Here is a 16,217-nt window from a genome sequence, read left to right as displayed (position 1 = left end):
GTCACCTGATCATGTCGTTCTTGTTGTCACTATTTGCATCCTCCAAGGCCCGAGTTGGAATCATATATCCTGCAATCATGATATATCACGATATATCACGTAGACCGTAGAACATGGACCAAATCAAACTGAACTGACACTGAATATTTTAATCTTTCCCCTTTCTTTACACGGACACGGACATCTAACACCAGAGCCAATGCAGAATAAATCCGACTCTTTAAGATACACTTTGGCCCTCCCATCTTCCCAAGCCAAATCCGATGCCAGGCCTCAAGCCCTGACCATCCCCCACCTCTCCGTGGTATCATGGACGATTCCCCCCGACAGGACCTAGGGAGGGAGGAAAGTCTTGTACGTCCCTTGTGCAAATAACACCTACTTTTGTGGCTTGTGGCCTCTTGCTCTTGTGTCTCTCCCCCCCGACATTCTTCCCCAATGAATTTAGTACACACGCTTGAACGGAGGAACAGGCTTGCACTCATTCTCGTCTAGCGTGTTATGAATGACGCCGCGGTACGACAGCTCGACCTTGCCGTGCGGCTCCTTCTGGTACGAGAGCGTGTGCTTCATCCAGTTCTCGTCGTCGCGGTCGGGGTAGTCCTCGCGCGCGTGGGCACCACGAGACTCCTTGCGAGCGGCGGCAGAAGTGGCCGTTTGGATCCTGGTTGTTATCGTTAGTCTCACCAAGAGAGAAAAAGAAGAAAAGAAAAAAAAGAAGAAAAAAGAGGGGAGGGCCCGAAACGTACGCGCAAGTCAAGAGGTTCCTCAACTCCAGAGTCTCCACCAAATCCGAGTTCCAGATCATGCTCCGGTCCTTGATGCCCACCTGTGGGAACATGGCATCAATCTCCTTCATCAGCCGGACGCCCTCGTCCAAGCTCTCCTGCGTCCGGAACACGCTGACCTCGGTCTGCATGGCCTTCTGCATCGCCAGCCGGATCTCCGCCGTGCTCTTGGACCCGTCCGCCGTCCGCACCTGGTCCAGCACCTCGATGTGCTCGGCGCCCGCGTCCGCCTCCATGGGCTTCAGCTTCTGGCCCGGCGTGAAGTTGTCGCGGATCGTGTGCGACACGGCCCGGCCGAACACCACCAGGTCCAGCAGCGAGTTGGCCCCCAGCCGGTTGGCCCCGTGCACCGACACGCACGCCGCCTCGCCGCACGCGAACAGGCCCGGCACCACCTTGTCCTGCCCCTTGTCGTCCACCGTGACCACCTCGCCCGTGTACCGCGTCGGGATGCCGCCCATGTTGTAGTGCACCGTCGGCAGCACGGGGATGGGCTGCTTGGTCACGTCGACGCCCGCGAAGATGCCCGCCGTCTCCGAGATGCCGGGGAGACGCTCGTGGAGGACCTCGGCCGGCAGGTGGCTGAGCTGCAGGAAGATGTGGTCCTTCTCCGCACCCACGCCGCGGCCGCCGCGGATCTCCATCGTCATCGACCGGGACACCACGTCGCGCGACGCGAGGTCCTTGGCCGTGGGCGCGTACCGCTCCATGAACCGCTCGCCCTCCGAGTTGAGCAGGTAGCCGCCCTCGCCACGCGCGCCCTCGGTGATCAGGCAGCCGGCGCCGTAGATGCCCGTAGGGTGGAACTGCACAAACTCGAGGTCCTGGTTGGGCAGGCCGGCACGCGCCACCATGGCCATGCCGTCGCCGGTGCAGGTGTGGGCCGACGTGCAGCTGAAGTAGGCACGGCCGTAGCCGCCGGTGGCCAGGACCGTGTTGTTGGCCAGGAACCGGTGCAGGGTGCCGTCCTCCTGGTTGTACGCGAGAACACCGCGGCACTCGCCGTCCTGCATGATCAGGTCGAGCGCAAAGTACTCGATGAAGTAGTTGGTGTTGTGGCGGAGAGACTGGCCGTAGAGCGTGTGGAGGAGGGCGTGGCCGGTTCGATCAGCGGCGGCGCAGCATCGATAGGCCTGACCGCCCTTGCCAAAGTCCTTCGATTGCCCGCCAAAGGCACGCTGGTAGCTGTGTTGATCGTTTGTCAGCTGGCTGCTTCTCCTCCTCTCTCTCTCTCGACTTACATCTTGCCGTCCTCCGTCCGGGAGAAAGGGCACCCATAGTTCTCGAGCTCGACAATCGAAGCCGGCGCCTCCCGGGTCATGTAGTGGATAGCGTCCTGGTCGCCAAGCCAGTCGGACCCCTTGACGGTATCGTACATGTGCCACCTCCAGTCGTCCTCGTGCATGTTTCCGAGCGCGGCGTTGATGCCGCCCTGCGCAGCGACGGTGTGGGAACGGGTGGGGAAGAGTTTGGAGATACAGGCCGTGTTGAAGCCAGCCTCGGCGAGACCGAAGGCCGCTCGGAGACCCGCACCACCGGCACCGACGACGATCGCATCGTATTCGTGGTCCTGTGGGAAGTGGAATCGTTAAATACTGTTTGGTTTGGGGGAAGCGAATCGCGGAAACAATGGGATAGGTGGTTGACGCACAATGACGGCGTACTTGTTGCTCACGAAAGGCGATGCCTCCTTTGCGCGCACAGGGCCATTCGCAATGACCCGAGCTGTTTTCGTGAAAAGTGGTCAGTCGATGATCCAGTCGTCCAACGAATGTTGACTGTCGAAAAAAGCAAGACGGAAATGGTGCAAGGAGGAATCAAGACCGAGGCCGACGCCCAGGCCGAGGCTGACATACCAACCGGTCGTGTGGATGAGAAGAACCTAGACTGTCCCCTCGCCGTCCGCGAGAACTACGACAGCAAATCCAACGGGTTAGCAAGGAAGAAAGAAAAGAGAACAAGTCAAGATAAAAAAAATCCATCCATGATCTAATCTACCCATCACACCCGGGAGAAGGCGCGGGGGTAGAATCCCAACAAGGACAAAAACGTACGTTGTGCGCGGCGGCAAGTCTCCTCATCGCCATCGAAGATGCCATTCTCAATGGAAATATCGCTCAATTGCGAGCATCAACCAGAAAAGAGGAAGAACCAGAATAAACAGAAGAACCAGAAGAAACGGCGGGGGAGGAACCGGATAGGTAGGGGGAAAGACTCGAGGTTCGGTTCGGGGAAAGTTTGGGAAGTTCCTTTCGGTCTCTCCTTCGTCTTTTCGTCTTTCATGACAGAGACGAGTCGAAAGCTCGCCCGGCCCGACTTTGGCTCGTGATCTCTGGCCAATCAGACAATTTATGATTAGCCGGGCGTTGCCGGTGCGCCACAATGAAACACCCCCCTCCCCGCTGCCTGCCCCGTCCCCTTCGTGACTTCCGTAGAGGTCTTTTTTCAACCCCACAGCTTCACTAGCCACATGCCCTCGGTTTCGGTCGTCGGGATATTGGAAGTCGGGGGATCAGATGCTTGTCTTGCAAAGTAGGTACCTACATACATGATTTACCTACGTACCAGGGTACCTACGGCTTCGTCTACGCACTACGTCACTCCATCCCCTTCAACTTATCAAAGGTACAAAGTATTATAGGTACCGAAGTACCTTAGGTAGGTAAGGTAGGTAGGTACCTGTAGGAATCACCCAGCCTACGAGACGAACGATTGTATAGACATATTAATCATTCAACACAGTGAAAACAGTCCAAACCATGTGCAAACTCATAGCCATTATTAGCACTCCAGGTGACAACGTATAATAACCCATGAAAAGCCCTCCACCTCTAACATGCAAGGCCTCTACCCACCCATCTACTCTCTTACTCGGCCAAGACGTGCCGCAGCATCACCAGAAAGTTGTCTTGGAGTTTATAAACCTCCGACACCTCGGGCTTCTCAGGCTCGCCCGCCCGCCGACGAAGCCGCTCTCTCTTCTTCGCCCTGCGCTGCCTCTCCGCCGAGATCGGGTCCATGTCGTCCTCCTCCTCCGCCTCCTGCTCCTCCTCCGAGTCGTAGTCGTACGCCATGTCGTCCAGGTCCGTCTGGTCCAGCCCAAAGTCCGACGACTTGAACGCCCCGCTGCCCGGCACGTGGTCCGCCGACCCCACCCCGTCCGCCGCCATCTTCTGCCGCGTCTTGTCCTGGTGCCACTTCTTGCGCGCCTCCTGCCACGCGATCAGCCGGTTGGCCTCGTCCATCACTTTCTCCTTGTCCACCACCCCCGTGCTGACCGCCCCCTCGAACAGCGCGTTGACGTTCAGCGTCCCGTTCATCGGCCCCTTGCGCAGGAACTCCAGGATGCCCTCGATCCAGCCCATGAGCTGGTCGAACAGCCCGTTGTCGTGCGTGTGCACCTCGTGCACAAACTTGTAAAAGTTGTGCTCGTGCCGCTGGCAGAGGTCGATGAAGCTCTGCACCGTCTGGTTCGGGTCGGCCGAAGCATCCTGCTCCTGGCATTTCTCCACCACCTGAATCATGTCGTCGATGAACACGGCGAAATCCGTGACGCTGTCGTACACGTTCGCCGACTTGTACACCCGCACCAGCGGCTCGTAGAAGATCGTGAACAGGTCGCGGAACAGCTGCAGCGTGACCGGCTCCTCGATGAGCTGCAGCATCATCGCCTTGTCCCGTTGCCGAAGGTAGAGCTTCAGCAGCTGCTTGAGGTTCGAAAAGAGCTGCGCGCCGTGCTTCAGCTCCTCGTCCACGTTCTCCACCGCGCTGTTGAACGCCACGTAGGCATTGTACAACCGCCCGATCTGCGCCGATGTGAGGGCAGGCTCCAGGTACTCCGATCGCAGAATCACCACGATGATGTCCATGTCCTCGGCCATGGACTCCTCGCGAATCAGCTCCTTGACGCTCTCGTCCGCATCCGTGTACGCCTTCAGCTTCTGCACCAACACGTCATCCCCGATCCGGGCCGCGAGGCCGTCGATCGACCGCTGGAAGCTGCGGATGCCGTCGTGGAGGGTCATGGTGAAGATGCGTTGCATCAGCGACCGCGTGCCGAACGGCTGTGCGAGGAAGATGTCTAGCACGCTGGACATCACCGCTGCCGGGTTTGCGATCCTGATGACGTTCTTCATCACCGTGTACGGGATGAGTGAGTGGATCCTCTTGGCTTGGGCGAACAGCTCGGGGGAATTGTCCTCGGCAAGGAAGAGGTGGTAGATGGTAGCGGCCACCTCGATCCTCAGCCACTCGGCGAACTTTCGATATTGGATGCTCAGGTCCTCAATCGTCGACTTCTCCTTGATCTCCTTGAAAAGTTTGGTCAGGCCGTTCCGCTCGATGATGTCGCGACGAAACCTGTTTTTTAACGTTTCCTGTGTAAGCATGCACAATAGCCCTCTCCATACCGGGGGAAGAAAAAAGAAAAAAAGAAAAGAAGAAGAAAAAAAAAAGAAAAAAAAAGAAGAAAAAAGGGGGGGGGGGGTCCTCACTCTTCCATGTATATGTCAAGCTCGGCTGCGCGTTTCCTCGCAATCTCGTAAAACTTCTTTTGCTCCTCCATCCGCTGCTCGTCGGCCGCCTTCCGGTTGGCGATGTCTTCGACGTCGGCATCCGTCGGCGTGATTGGTTCGCTCGTGAGGAACTCCTCCATCGCTTTGCTCCGCGCGATCTGCTGGTTGGAGAGGAGAGAGCGGAGGAACGCCCTCAGGGAGATTCTCTGCGCCTCCCGCCGGAGCGTCACGGATTCGCTCTTCTTCCCAATAAAAGGCGCTGGACTCCTCCTGCTATCGAACGAGGCGCGTGGGGAGGCTCGCCCGGTGGAAGAAATCGATCCAGGTCGTCGATGATCTGTACCCCCGTCAGTGTCAGCGTCAGCCAGACCAGAATGGATCGTTACGGCCACTCGGTCCTGTATAGGGGGTTGCCGCTCACCCTGCACTGTAAGGTTCTGCGAGTTCGAGTTCTCGCCGACTCCAAGATTGGTGAGCTGCGTCGACACCGAAGACACGGAAGACGCATCGTCGTCCCGGCCACCTGTGACGCCAGGAAACAAGCCAGATGTCGTCGTGTTGGACTTGTTCTTCTTGGGTAAGGTGGGCAGGACTTTCCCGGGTACCTCCAGGCGCAGTCTCTTCTGTAATTTGACAAAATCGCCATAACGCCGACTGACAAAGAACTCGAGCTGACCTTTCCTCTTGATGCGCAGCATGTACTCCTGAGCAAGAAAAGAAACGTAAGTGAACTTGGTTTCTCAGGGAAGGGTGGAGCACCAAGATGTTGCCATATGTCCAATACGATGTGCACTCACAGCATGTCTATGATGTTTTATCGTTTTCCTGATCTGCACGGTGCGCACGCCAGCCACGTTGACGTCCCAGCCGTTGAGGTAGTTGCCTTCGGGCAGGGTATGCATAACGCCGGTGTCGATGGCATTGCTGTCGACCACCTCGATCTCGGAGAAGCGAATGCGCTCTTCGAAACCAGACGAGGTCTTGACACCGGATACCATCATGAGTTCCACAAGCTTCTGGCACTTGATGGCCAGCTTGCGTCGTTTGGTCTCCTCGAGACGGTCTTCGGACGAGGAGATGTGTTTGGTAGCAAAGGATTCGAGAAACTGGAGCGTGGAGAACGTGGACGGTCAGTATGTTTCGGGGGCAGAACCAGTAAAATGGCCAGCGGAACAGGAAGCACAGGGAGCACATTTATATCCAACGTACAACTTGCAACTTGTCTTGCCAAAACTCCTTCTCCCTAGCCTTATCGAGGAAGGGAAAGTCGCGGACATGGTGAACGAAAATGTAACGGAGGACGGGGAGTTCGGAATCCAAGGGAGAGACCTCGCCATAGTCGGACTTGAAGGGGGCGCCGAATCGCTTGAGTGCGGTTGGGGAGTTGAGCTCGTGTATCTCGTACTTGACTTGGTGGGAGACGAGTTCGCGCTTCAGGTCTATGGGGAAATGTGACGATCAGTAAGTTATTCGGTCTCAGTAGTCGACGAGAAACAAATAAAAAGTACAATAAGAAGAAAAAGAAAAAGAAATAAACAAATCGAACTATTCCCTCGCTCCTAAAACACCCAGAGATTCAGAGACTTACAATGCTCTTGTTTGCCAGTCAATGCTTGGCCAGGAGGAGGAGGGGAAGACGAGTTGGTTTGGGGCGCGGGGAGCTCTACGTCAGAGCCTGGAGCCAGGGCGGAGCCATTCTGGGGCTTATCGTCGGCGAACGAAGTCATACCAAGCAGGCTTGCCGACAAGAATTCGGAGGATCGTTGATGGCGATGACGAGAGTAAGGGGGTGACGAACAGAGAGGACGACAAGAGAAGAGGAGAAGAACGGAACGAAAGGAAAAGGGAGGAAAAGGGAGAAGGGAGAAGGGAATGGTTGAAAGTGAAGTCGCAAGAAGTATTCCGTTGGTTGGGGGCCTCTCTTGAGCGACACTGGGGGGGAGGTACCTAGGTAGGTAGGAGCTGCAGGCAGGGCAGTTTGGCTACCAAAGGTAAGGTAGCTTGCTTGTTTCAGGGACCCGGCCGTACCGAATGATGGGGGTACCTTAGGGAACGTAATGTGTACCTACCTACACAGCCCACCGGTACCTTACTCACAGTCTCGGCTCTTGCCTCAGTGGTTACACAATTGTGACTGTCACTCGACACATGATGCGCTTCCTATAAAAAAGTAAGGTAGGTACGAAGTTGGTATTACCGACTGCGTATTGCAAAAGTCCATCGTAGGGCGGGAATTCACCCACGACAGTACAAATACGTCTGGGTCGTCCCTTAGAAAGTACCTAGCGACGCGTACACCTGCATGTTCCTGTACCTCGATGAAGTTTTCTCTCCTCTCTTATTGCCAAGGTAGGGCCAAGCTGGGACTCGTCATTCGTAAGCACTTCTCCACGGGAAGCTGTATTATATTATGTAGGTCTACGAAAATAGTCCCTGCTGTTAGGTATTCGCAATACATGCCATGCCGTCCGTACACGTACACGTACACGATTGTTCTGGTCTGCTACGGCGGTGGCACAGCATCGACCAAGTCACTACCTACCTTACATTACAAACATCCTTACGCAATGACACAACTATCCGCTTTTCGATTATTATTATTTTTTGACTTCTCTCTTGCCACGATTTTGAGGGACGCGTGACCAGACTTCCAAGGACAAAAGGACAGAAGGTCTGATCGATGGGGCTCGGCATGACGTTAGGGAAGAGAGCCAATAACTTGGCCAGAATTTGACCTCTACCTTCGCCTCGAAAGAAATACATGACAGTCGCCAAATTCTAGTCTCGCGGGCTCCTGACCCGTCATATCGGAATTCGCTTTGACGTTTCAATCAATAGATTAATGAAAAGAAAGCAAGACATAAAAATAAAATAAATACAGAGATCAATAAAATATGACTTGTACATGTCTCTCGTAGGACGAAACGAGAGGCCGCCATAAGCGTTAGCGCCAAGAAGGGACGCGCAAGCACTTAGAGGGGGCCAAATGCAGGTTGGGGGGTGTCACCCGAAAGGATTAGAAATACCCAACATACCAAACCGAAATATCATCGGCGGCGTGCCCCTCACGTCTCCGGGGCGGTTCTTGGCAGAGTCTCAGGGCCTTTCCGGTGCCGTCCGTCCGCATGGGGGCCGCCGTGCTTGTGCAGAGTACGAAAATTGCCACTGACATGCTCAGTCTGTCTCTGTCCTTCAGTCACCCTGTCACAGGGGGGGTGATTCCTCTCTTCAGTCCCCATGCAATCGACTCATCCACTCATCCTTCCGGGTCGGCCTTCGTCGTTCACAGCTTCGATCAGCGAGGGAAGCCGGGCTATAAGAACCCCAAGTAACATGGATGTCGTAGAGAGTATCGCGAAGGCTCCTTGCCCGCTTACACGAAGACCTGCACTAAGCCGGATCCCGAGCACTGCAAATAAACACAGTACCTTAGTTCAAACAAGGGGGTATCAGCGCTATGTACCTAAGCTATCCGTCCACATTCCCTCCTCGGCATGAAAGACGTCGCCCGCACCGATCGTTGCAGGAAATGGGATCACCCTCATAGTTCATCCAAGAAGCGCAGTCTATCTTCACCCTCTGCTCCCCTCTCCTTCCACAATGGCAATCCAGGTCTCTCTTCGACATGCCCATCAATCCCATCAAGATCAAGTAGGCGTGACTGGTTCCCCTCGCCGACGTACTCGCCCAGCGCCGCATCCTGCACACCCAAACCCGGCATCTCCATCCCGGGAGGTACGTATCTCGCCCCGACAAGAAGCAAGACGATCGCCGCAACCACGACGGATATGACGATCCACACGTTCCGGAGCCTCTTGCGCGTTCTCTGCCGCCACTCCAGGTCCGCCTTCTCCCAACCCTCGACCCTGCGCCGCACCACGTCCACCCGCTCGCTGAGCCCGTGGATCTTGGTCCGCCCGGCCTGGATCCGGTCCTGGAGCTCCAAGATCCTCTTCTCCTGCTCCTCGAACCCCCCGAGTGCTTCCAGCTGGCCCTGCACCTCGTGCACCATCTCGCCCGACTCCTTCTCAAAGTCGTTCTGGAGGGCCCGGGATAGGATGGCCAGGTCTTTCATCGCCGTGATGGTGCTTTGGAGCACGCTCGTCTTCTCGAGTGCTGCGTAGTGTGCCTCGTCCAGTCGTCTCGTCGTGTGGTTGGAAAACGTGCTGAGGTCGGCTAGGGACTTGCCCAGGCCTCTGTGTGGCATGCGTCAGTCCCGGATGTAAGAGTATGGCTCGATCGGAAGAGATGAAAAAGCAAAAGAAAAGAAAAGGGAAGAGAACATGTCACCTACGTAATCCGCGCGGCAGCCTTGTCCTTCTCGACCCGTAGTGCCTCCTCCGAGTTGCGAGACATGGCGATATGACCGGGAGGGCTGAGAAGCGTACTCTCGTTCCCCTTTCGCTTCGAGCTCCCGATTCCAAACGAAGGCTTGTTGTTCCTTCCACCCGTGTGCGGACTGAAATTCAGGTATCGGGATCCCAACTCCGATCGCGTCACGTCGAGTGAGTGTCTTCCTGGCTGTACCGCCGCGCCCGACGATGCCGGTGCCCTATCATCATGCGGCCACTCTCGTCGGTGATGTGTCGACTGGTGATGGTGGGAGTGACGGTGGCGCAGCAACGAGCGACGCCTCTGGTGCCGTAAGGTCAAGGGCGTCGACTCGGAGGCCAGAGAACGAGTGGACCCGTGCTGCCCGCGATGGGAGGTGACTTGGTAAGTGGGCGGTTCGAGGCCATAGCTGTACATGGTTTCGGTTGCCCCCCTCCCTAAATATTCCGTAAAAGGGCCCCTAAAAGAGTCAGCTAGAAGCGTTGTGGATGCGTTGGGTGCCGCCGTCGTTTGTTAACTTTCGGCAGGTCGGATGCTTTTGGTTAGCCATTTCATGTGGAGGTTGGTCCCCTGAATCGAACAAAAATCCAGTGCTGTCCCCGGCGATACATACGACTGTGACGTACCCGTACCCATACCCGTATTCATCGGGCTCCATCCGTACCGCGACGCCATCTTTAAGTGGTCCGGGAGTTTTGCGACCCACTTGGAGTACTTGTGCAGATCATCTAACGATTATATAAGCCTTGTTCCTCCCCATCCACTTTCAAACCACCATGCTCTTAGAGACGCGATATCTTCCCGATGGGGACTGCAATCCATTGCGTTCATTGCGCGCCTCTTGAGGCCACACCTCTGTGTAAGTATGTAGTTACCGCATTGTGTGCCTGGTGTCGCTCCTTCCACCAAGCAAAGGCGCGATTCACCACTATCGATCCAAGAGGGTTACCCGTTTCGTACGAAACCGACATCAAAGTTGGAGAACCTCACGAAGCATATGTATACGTTGATCCAGAAATCGGGAATGCTATTAAATCTTCAGCCATGCAACAGAATAGAATAGGCGTAACACAAGATCTGGAGAAACTGCCACTGGATTTTAACCACAAATCACGTCACTTTACTTACAGTACATACGTCCCTCGTCTAGCATAGGATTATATAGCTCTTTCTTAACGCATTACAGAGACTGTGCCGTTCCCTCGAGTCGATCTTCCTCAAGACCTTCCCCGCCAGACTCATAGCGACATGAGTCCGGCCACGCTCTGGATTTCAGGTAATTGGCATGCTATAACACTTGATGGAACTCCTGATGGTAGGTCTTTGCCGTGTATCATTATTCTTGTATAAAGTTCTAATTCTTTCTAGAGAGCTTTGAACGAGCTTCGAGGGCTAGCGCTAGGGAACTTGAGGGTGCATTGGAGAAGCTTAAGGATAGCTAGAATCGTTGCCGGAGTGAAAAGGCGGGAGTATATGTCATAGTCGCCGTTAATAGAGCATCTGACAACCAATGGTATGAAGGTCAGAACAACGATTTCCTGTCTATTGGAGAACCTGCTACCCAATACACTATGCACGGGTGAGATGAGTCTCGTAGACCCTCATGAGTTGGGCGGGGGCGAGGAAGAAAAGGCGTCCCCTCGACGACATGAGTGTAAGATTATCAAGAAGGAGAAGGTTAGCTAGTGAGAAGATTGATTGGGAATAAGTGGTAGACAGTGGATGGCAGACAGCAAGTCGACCCTGGGATACACCTACAAGTGTGTCAAGCTCGTTTTGGCTAAATGTGTGTATATGTATACCAAAGGTCAAAACGGTAGACAACGAAGAGTGAGAAGATAGATCCCAAATCAAGGAATGAAATGTTGACAGGTGGACGGTAGGTTAAACTTACCTAGGTAGGTTATAGGTGATAGTGGTCCCCTTATTCTTCTCCGGAGATCTTCCAAGTCGTGACCCTCCTTTCGCCCTCTATCCGTAATAGACTATTGCCCGCCTAGGTCTACTATAAGACGCTGTCCTTCATAATATTCTTAGCTCTTCGTAAGCCTTACTAAGGTAACTAATAAGAGACATTCCCATGATAGCCATGTAGCCCGTACCGTAGAGCCATCAGCTTATACGATCAATATCCAGATCTAGCCCCTGGTCGTGGGCGTCTATAAGTCCTATCAGTTGCTCTGCATCCCCGTCATTCCATTCAACTAACTCCGTCTTCTTCTGGCGTCCAAGTTTTCTTCAGACGCAGCATCAACTCCCCTGGTCTGTGTATGTCCATGTGACGATCCTGACACTGGCGACGTGGTGGCTCACTCAGCGTGGGTCCTAAAGCGGTCAGACCGAATGCTCGACGTCCGACTACCATGACTGAATTGTCTGGGATGAGTGTCTACTGGCGAACTGTGTCTCGCGCAAGCTGAAAGCTCCATTGATACCACATGGGACTCCCAGTTCAGGATTAGAGGGGAACGCAAAAAAGCTCATAATGAGACTCCATGCCATACCGGCACTTTGGGCTTCATATCATTTGTACGAACACGACGACAGACTTTCGCCATCTCCCCCGACTGGCACTAGGTCGTGAGTTGATGGTAGACATATGGGATGCTGGATGTGATGTTGGCATATCATATGTTGCGACTCATCCTGGGAACATAGAGCTCATAGCCCACTCTAACAGGCCAAGTGGCCTTATTGGCGGCGTGCTCTGTATTGAGTCCTGCCCAGAACTCCAGCCCCATGTCGCGCCCGCTCCGATGCGGACGTCGTCGAGGGAAAGCACCCCTCCATGAAAGAACCAAGCGCCTCCCACCCCTTTGTCCCCTCCCACTGACCAGCGAGGACATCCCCTCGCCAACCGTAGCCCATGTAGCTTCGTGCGTACGTGCCGTGCCTGGGGCGTGTCACCGGTACCGTGACTTCGATGCGGGATCGTGGGACAAACGAAGCAGCGCTCGGTAAATCTGGAAAAGTCGTCGTGATAAGAGTAACTCGTTACGCATGCTCCAAGAAAAATTCGTGCATCACGAATTGAGCAACTTGTTGCGCTTCTCCTTGCGCTTCAACCTCTCAACCCTCTTGCGGTGCATCTTCTCCGCCATCTTCTCGTATCTCTCCTTCTCCTCCTTCTTGGCTCTTTTCTCTCGGAGAGCTTGGGTTCGTTGCTGAACAGAAACAAGAAAAGAAAAAAAAAAGAAAAAAAAAGTCAGTCTTACTGGGCCAGACAGTAGAGCGCAGTTTCCCAGCAAACGTACCTGGCGCAAAGCCTCCTTCTCGTCCTTCATCTGCTTCTCCTTCGCCTTCGCGGCGGCCATAGCTTCCCTTTCCTTTGCCCGTTGCTCGTAGGAGGTCAGCCCCGCCTTTGGCCGGAACGCCTTTTTGGGCTCATGCCATTGCTTGCCTGGAGAGCGCGTCAGAGAGGTTTGTTCTGCGAGAGGGGCGGACGGGCTTTGCTGGGGTTGGCATGGTACCATTCTTTCGCATCCCCAACGGCGTTTTTGTCGCCGCGGGCGCTTGGCTAGGTGTCGCTTCTTCCGTTACGGACATGGCGAAAAGTCGGACTTTTAAATATGGTAGCTAGACTTGTTCCGCGAGTTCCCTGGTGCCCTGCGTCGGTATGGGATGTGGACAACAACTTCGATGTTCGAGCTTTGCTATCCGTGCCTTGTCCGATTTTTTCTTCTTCTAATCCAGAAGGCGGGCGAGGCTGAATCAGCAGTATCATGGATGGAAAACTGACTTGGTTGGTGGTTGGCCAGACTTCCAGACGTGAGATGTGGCGGTGGGATCCACTTTGACATGTGGCTGACCTATGGAATTCGTGATCCTCACTTTAGAGAGGTCCCTTCATTCCTAACTTCCCTTTTCCCCGCAGACCCTTCATTTCAATTAATTAATGCCGATGGTGTAACAATTTGATTCAATACCAGGGTTTCACGGCAATGGTTTGGTTTGGTTTGTCAGTTGCTTTATCTCACTCGTTTGTCGTTTGTTTCTCGTCGAGAGACTCGATGAAACACAGGACCACGTTAAACAGTACGTTGTAAATAGTATCCGTACTTCGTAATTCGAAGGACGAAGTACCTAATTAGAGATTGTCTTCGAAGGATACCCCGGTCACGTACTTTACTTTACCACTGTATTTCTCATCGTGATCTCCGACTCAATTTCCCAACTATGCATCTCCTTAGGCTGATTATGTCTCCTTTCGGGTTTCCCTCCTGATAGGTATTCTCAGTCATCTTCATTTCTCACGACGATTGCGCCGAGCTATGCGGCTGCTAGTGCACCAATGTCTTTTTTTTTTTTCCTTCTTCTTTCTTTCTTTGTGACCCGACGGCGCGTGCACTAAACATCGAGATTAAGCGGCCTCCCGAGCTACCGGCGCCGATTCGGAGACCCGGCATCTTGTCTCGAGCAGAATTTCTTTTTCACAGTTCCCGCAGGCAGGGTCATCCCCGCCATGAGAGACAAATAGCCAAGCCATCGTCTTCAATGGTTCAATGGGACTCGGAAAGGATGACGTTCATGACATTTCATTCTCTTTCACCTTTCACGATACGGCTTTGCAACCCCTGGGACCCTGGGGGTTCAGCCCTGGGATGACAGACACGGGATGAGCGATAAGGGGCAACTTTGATTACTTTTTAGTAAAGTGGGTGGTGGATCTATGTACTTCGTAGTCAATATTTGGAGCCAGCGTGAACCTCCACGGCACAGGCGAAATTGCGAACTCTGGGCCTCCAACGTGTTTACGCAACATGATTCGCTGCATGAGCCAAAAATCGATATGCACTAAATGATTTCTCAGGGTGCGTTGGCAGATGGAGATCTCCACGTTCTGTTCTGGGGCTGTCCTCCTTTGTCATGCCACGACACGATCCACGATCGAGAAACAGAGGACCCCAAGAAACACGAGGAGGATTCCAGGATTCCAGACCCCCCCCCAACCTGTTGTTCGGTTTCAGCTGGGTGCACGGTTCAATGTTTACGTTGTATGAGCGGCTGAGCCACGATGACATATGTTGTCAAAGACGTAAGCATTCGAGGTCTCTTGTTAACCTACAGTGGGGGTTTCTGGCTGCAGTTATGTCTGTTTAGCCCGTACAACGAACGTAAGGGTACTGGTGGTTTGGCTGAGACGGTTTGGTGTTTTGGGCCGGCACACGGCAACTCCAGGAGCCGGCTGTTGAGATGCAAGATGAGCAAGGAAGGTCACTTGGTTGCCGCTCACCCAAGATGGGATCGACAGTGCAACCGACACAGTAATGTAACATAAACCCACGACCATCCGGCTGCACATATTCCGCGTACGAACACTTACCTAGGTATTCTACGAAGTATTAATTAAGAGATGCAAACATACCGATAATGGGACGGAGTAATTATTACTCGGCACCCGTAATTAATACTTCCTACAACTATACCGCCCACTCGTTCGCCACGCCAAACGGCTCATTCATACCAACGGCTCATTCATTCCCTGCGTTAAGTGAAGGGCGTTTATTAGCCAACTAGTTTATCCGGTCCAATATGACTTGGACAAAACGGGATATGTGGCGGTCTGTGCGCTTCCCTCTCTCGCAACTCCCAACTCCAGGCAGCCGAAAAAAGAAAGCCATTCCTAGTCTGGTCCCCTCGCATTGAACATTGGCGGGTTGTCTGCGTTGTCTGCGGGCGCCTTTCCGCGCTGGACATTTGCTGACCGTACCGAAAAGGATCGCCACTCTGCAGTCGGTGTAGTGTACGGAGTAGTGCTGACGCCCGCGAGGCACACCGTGAACAGAAACCTACAATGTACATAGCATACGGTATTCCCCCCAACGGACGGTTTGCGCTATTCCGTGTTCCGAGGTTTGTCGTCCAGTGAGAGGCCGATGGTCACAGAGTCAAGGTCGCTCCCCCCACATCGCATGTAACCTTTTGGGGGTTCAGATACGGAGTACGGATAGTTCGTACAGGACGAACAGGAGTGGTGCGCAACCTTCGGTCCGGTACTTGAATGACAAGTTCAGTTCCCCTGGGCAAGAACCCGTATGACCCGTTCTCCGAGATTTTTTTGAATCACGGAAACCCGTCAAGTTGGCAGGGCGAACAGGAATCGCGGGGAGATGAAGTTCTTATGCAGGCAATCTCAGTGCCCCCTTGGCAGGGCGAGTGTTACTCCGTACGGAGCAACAAAAAGTACCTTATATAGGTATGTAATCCGGGCATGGGGTGTTGGGGGGGCTTGAATTGGTCGTACGTTATAAGTCATATTGTATGTACACCTGTACGTACAAATCTCGGACCTAACCAAGGGAGGCAACCCTAGGCTGCACGGAAGTCTTGCCCGGTATGGACGCCATACATACATAATTAGAACACACACATGCATGCATGCATCTGCAGTCGAGCGCCTAGGATGGTTCTCACTACTAAGAAACGAGGGCAGTTGAACTCCATATGTGTCAAGGCAATTAATAGCAAGTGAAAGTAGTGGTGCACATCAGAGAGTACGGATATGCGAAGAAGCGATTAATTCTACTCGCGTTTTGCGCCGAACTTGGCGTTTAATTTCTCTTGCCGAGTATCCAGCGATGCT

The 16,217-nt window shown here is 53.9% G+C and overlaps 5 protein-coding genes across 5 annotated transcripts; 2 read left to right on the top strand and 3 right to left on the bottom strand.

Annotated features, from left to right (window-relative positions):
• Positions 1 to 2: 2 nt before the first annotated feature.
• On the bottom strand, positions 3 to 7,175 carry SODALDRAFT_345455 (succinate flavo protein subunit). Its single transcript, XM_028613204.1, has 11 exons — positions 6,891 to 7,175; positions 6,512 to 6,741; positions 6,100 to 6,408; positions 5,724 to 6,006; positions 5,282 to 5,639; positions 3,686 to 5,147; positions 3,259 to 3,307; positions 2,440 to 2,513; positions 2,030 to 2,358; positions 750 to 1,973; positions 3 to 664 (listed from the first exon to the last, which is right to left on the bottom strand). The coding sequence occupies exons 1-11, from the start codon at positions 7,027 to 7,029 to the stop codon at positions 445 to 447; spliced, it is 4,677 nt and encodes a 1,558-aa protein (XP_028464564.1). The 5' UTR covers positions 7,030 to 7,175; the 3' UTR covers positions 3 to 444.
• Positions 7,176 to 8,619: 1,444 nt separating this feature from the next.
• Positions 8,620 to 10,196, bottom strand: SODALDRAFT_380250 (hypothetical protein). The gene is made up of 2 exons (XM_028615099.1): positions 9,597 to 10,196; positions 8,620 to 9,498 (listed from the first exon to the last, which is right to left on the bottom strand). Exons 1-2 carry the CDS (start codon positions 10,049 to 10,051, stop codon positions 8,844 to 8,846), a joined length of 1,110 nt encoding a protein of 369 aa, XP_028464563.1. The 5' UTR covers positions 10,052 to 10,196; the 3' UTR covers positions 8,620 to 8,843.
• Positions 10,197 to 10,437: 241 nt separating this feature from the next.
• On the top strand, positions 10,438 to 11,024 carry SODALDRAFT_334952 (hypothetical protein; the record flags this gene model as incomplete). The annotated part of the gene is made up of 1 exon (XM_028612345.1): positions 10,438 to 11,024. A coding segment is annotated over one exon (347 nt), but the record flags the coding sequence as incomplete, so codon positions are not given.
• A 1,633-nt stretch (positions 11,025 to 12,657) lies between these two features.
• SODALDRAFT_325347 (hypothetical protein) lies at positions 12,658 to 13,180 on the bottom strand (the record flags this gene model as incomplete). The annotated part of the gene is made up of 3 exons (XM_028609973.1): positions 12,658 to 12,798; positions 12,889 to 13,034; positions 13,105 to 13,180. 3 exons carry the CDS (start codon positions 13,178 to 13,180, stop codon positions 12,658 to 12,660), a joined length of 363 nt encoding a protein of 120 aa, XP_028464561.1.
• A 1,986-nt stretch (positions 13,181 to 15,166) lies between these two features.
• On the top strand, positions 15,167 to 16,036 carry SODALDRAFT_361570 (hypothetical protein; the record flags this gene model as incomplete). The annotated part of the gene is made up of 5 exons (XM_028614386.1): positions 15,167 to 15,199; positions 15,262 to 15,366; positions 15,439 to 15,548; positions 15,644 to 15,770; positions 16,025 to 16,036. The coding sequence occupies 5 exons, from the start codon at positions 15,167 to 15,169 to the stop codon at positions 16,034 to 16,036; spliced, it is 387 nt and encodes a 128-aa protein (XP_028464560.1).
• Between the last annotated feature and the right edge of the window lie 181 nt (positions 16,037 to 16,217).

The sequence above is a fragment of the Sodiomyces alkalinus genome (assembly GCF_003711515.1).
Source record: "Sodiomyces alkalinus F11 unplaced genomic scaffold SODALscaffold_8, whole genome shotgun sequence".
Taxonomy (NCBI): Eukaryota; Fungi; Ascomycota; class Sordariomycetes; order Glomerellales; family Plectosphaerellaceae; genus Sodiomyces; species Sodiomyces alkalinus.
Note: the sequence above shows the minus strand (reverse complement) of the source record. Positions and strands in the feature narration are given on the sequence as shown.

What these genes read in the sequence shown, in the direction of transcription:
- SODALDRAFT_345455 (XM_028613204.1), bottom strand. Translation starts at nt 7,029, where the DNA reads ATGACTTCGTTCGCCGACGATAAGCCCCAGAATGGCTCCGCCCTGGCT. An exon ending in GGCAAGACAAGTTGCAAGTT is followed by an intron (nt 6,409 to 6,511) that starts GTACGTTGGATA and finishes TCCACGCTCCAG; the next exon opens with TTTCTCGAATCCTTTGCTAC. An exon ending in ACGACCGAAACCGAGGGCAT is followed by an intron (nt 2,514 to 3,258) that starts GTGGCTAGTGAA and finishes TCACGAAAACAG; the next exon opens with CTCGGGTCATTGCGAATGGC.
- SODALDRAFT_380250 (XM_028615099.1), bottom strand. Translation starts at nt 10,051, where the DNA reads ATGTACAGCTATGGCCTCGAACCGCCCACTTACCAAGTCACCTCCCAT. An exon ending in AAGGCTGCCGCGCGGATTAC is followed by an intron (nt 9,499 to 9,596) that starts GTAGGTGACATG and finishes CATGCCACACAG; the next exon opens with AGGCCTGGGCAAGTCCCTAG.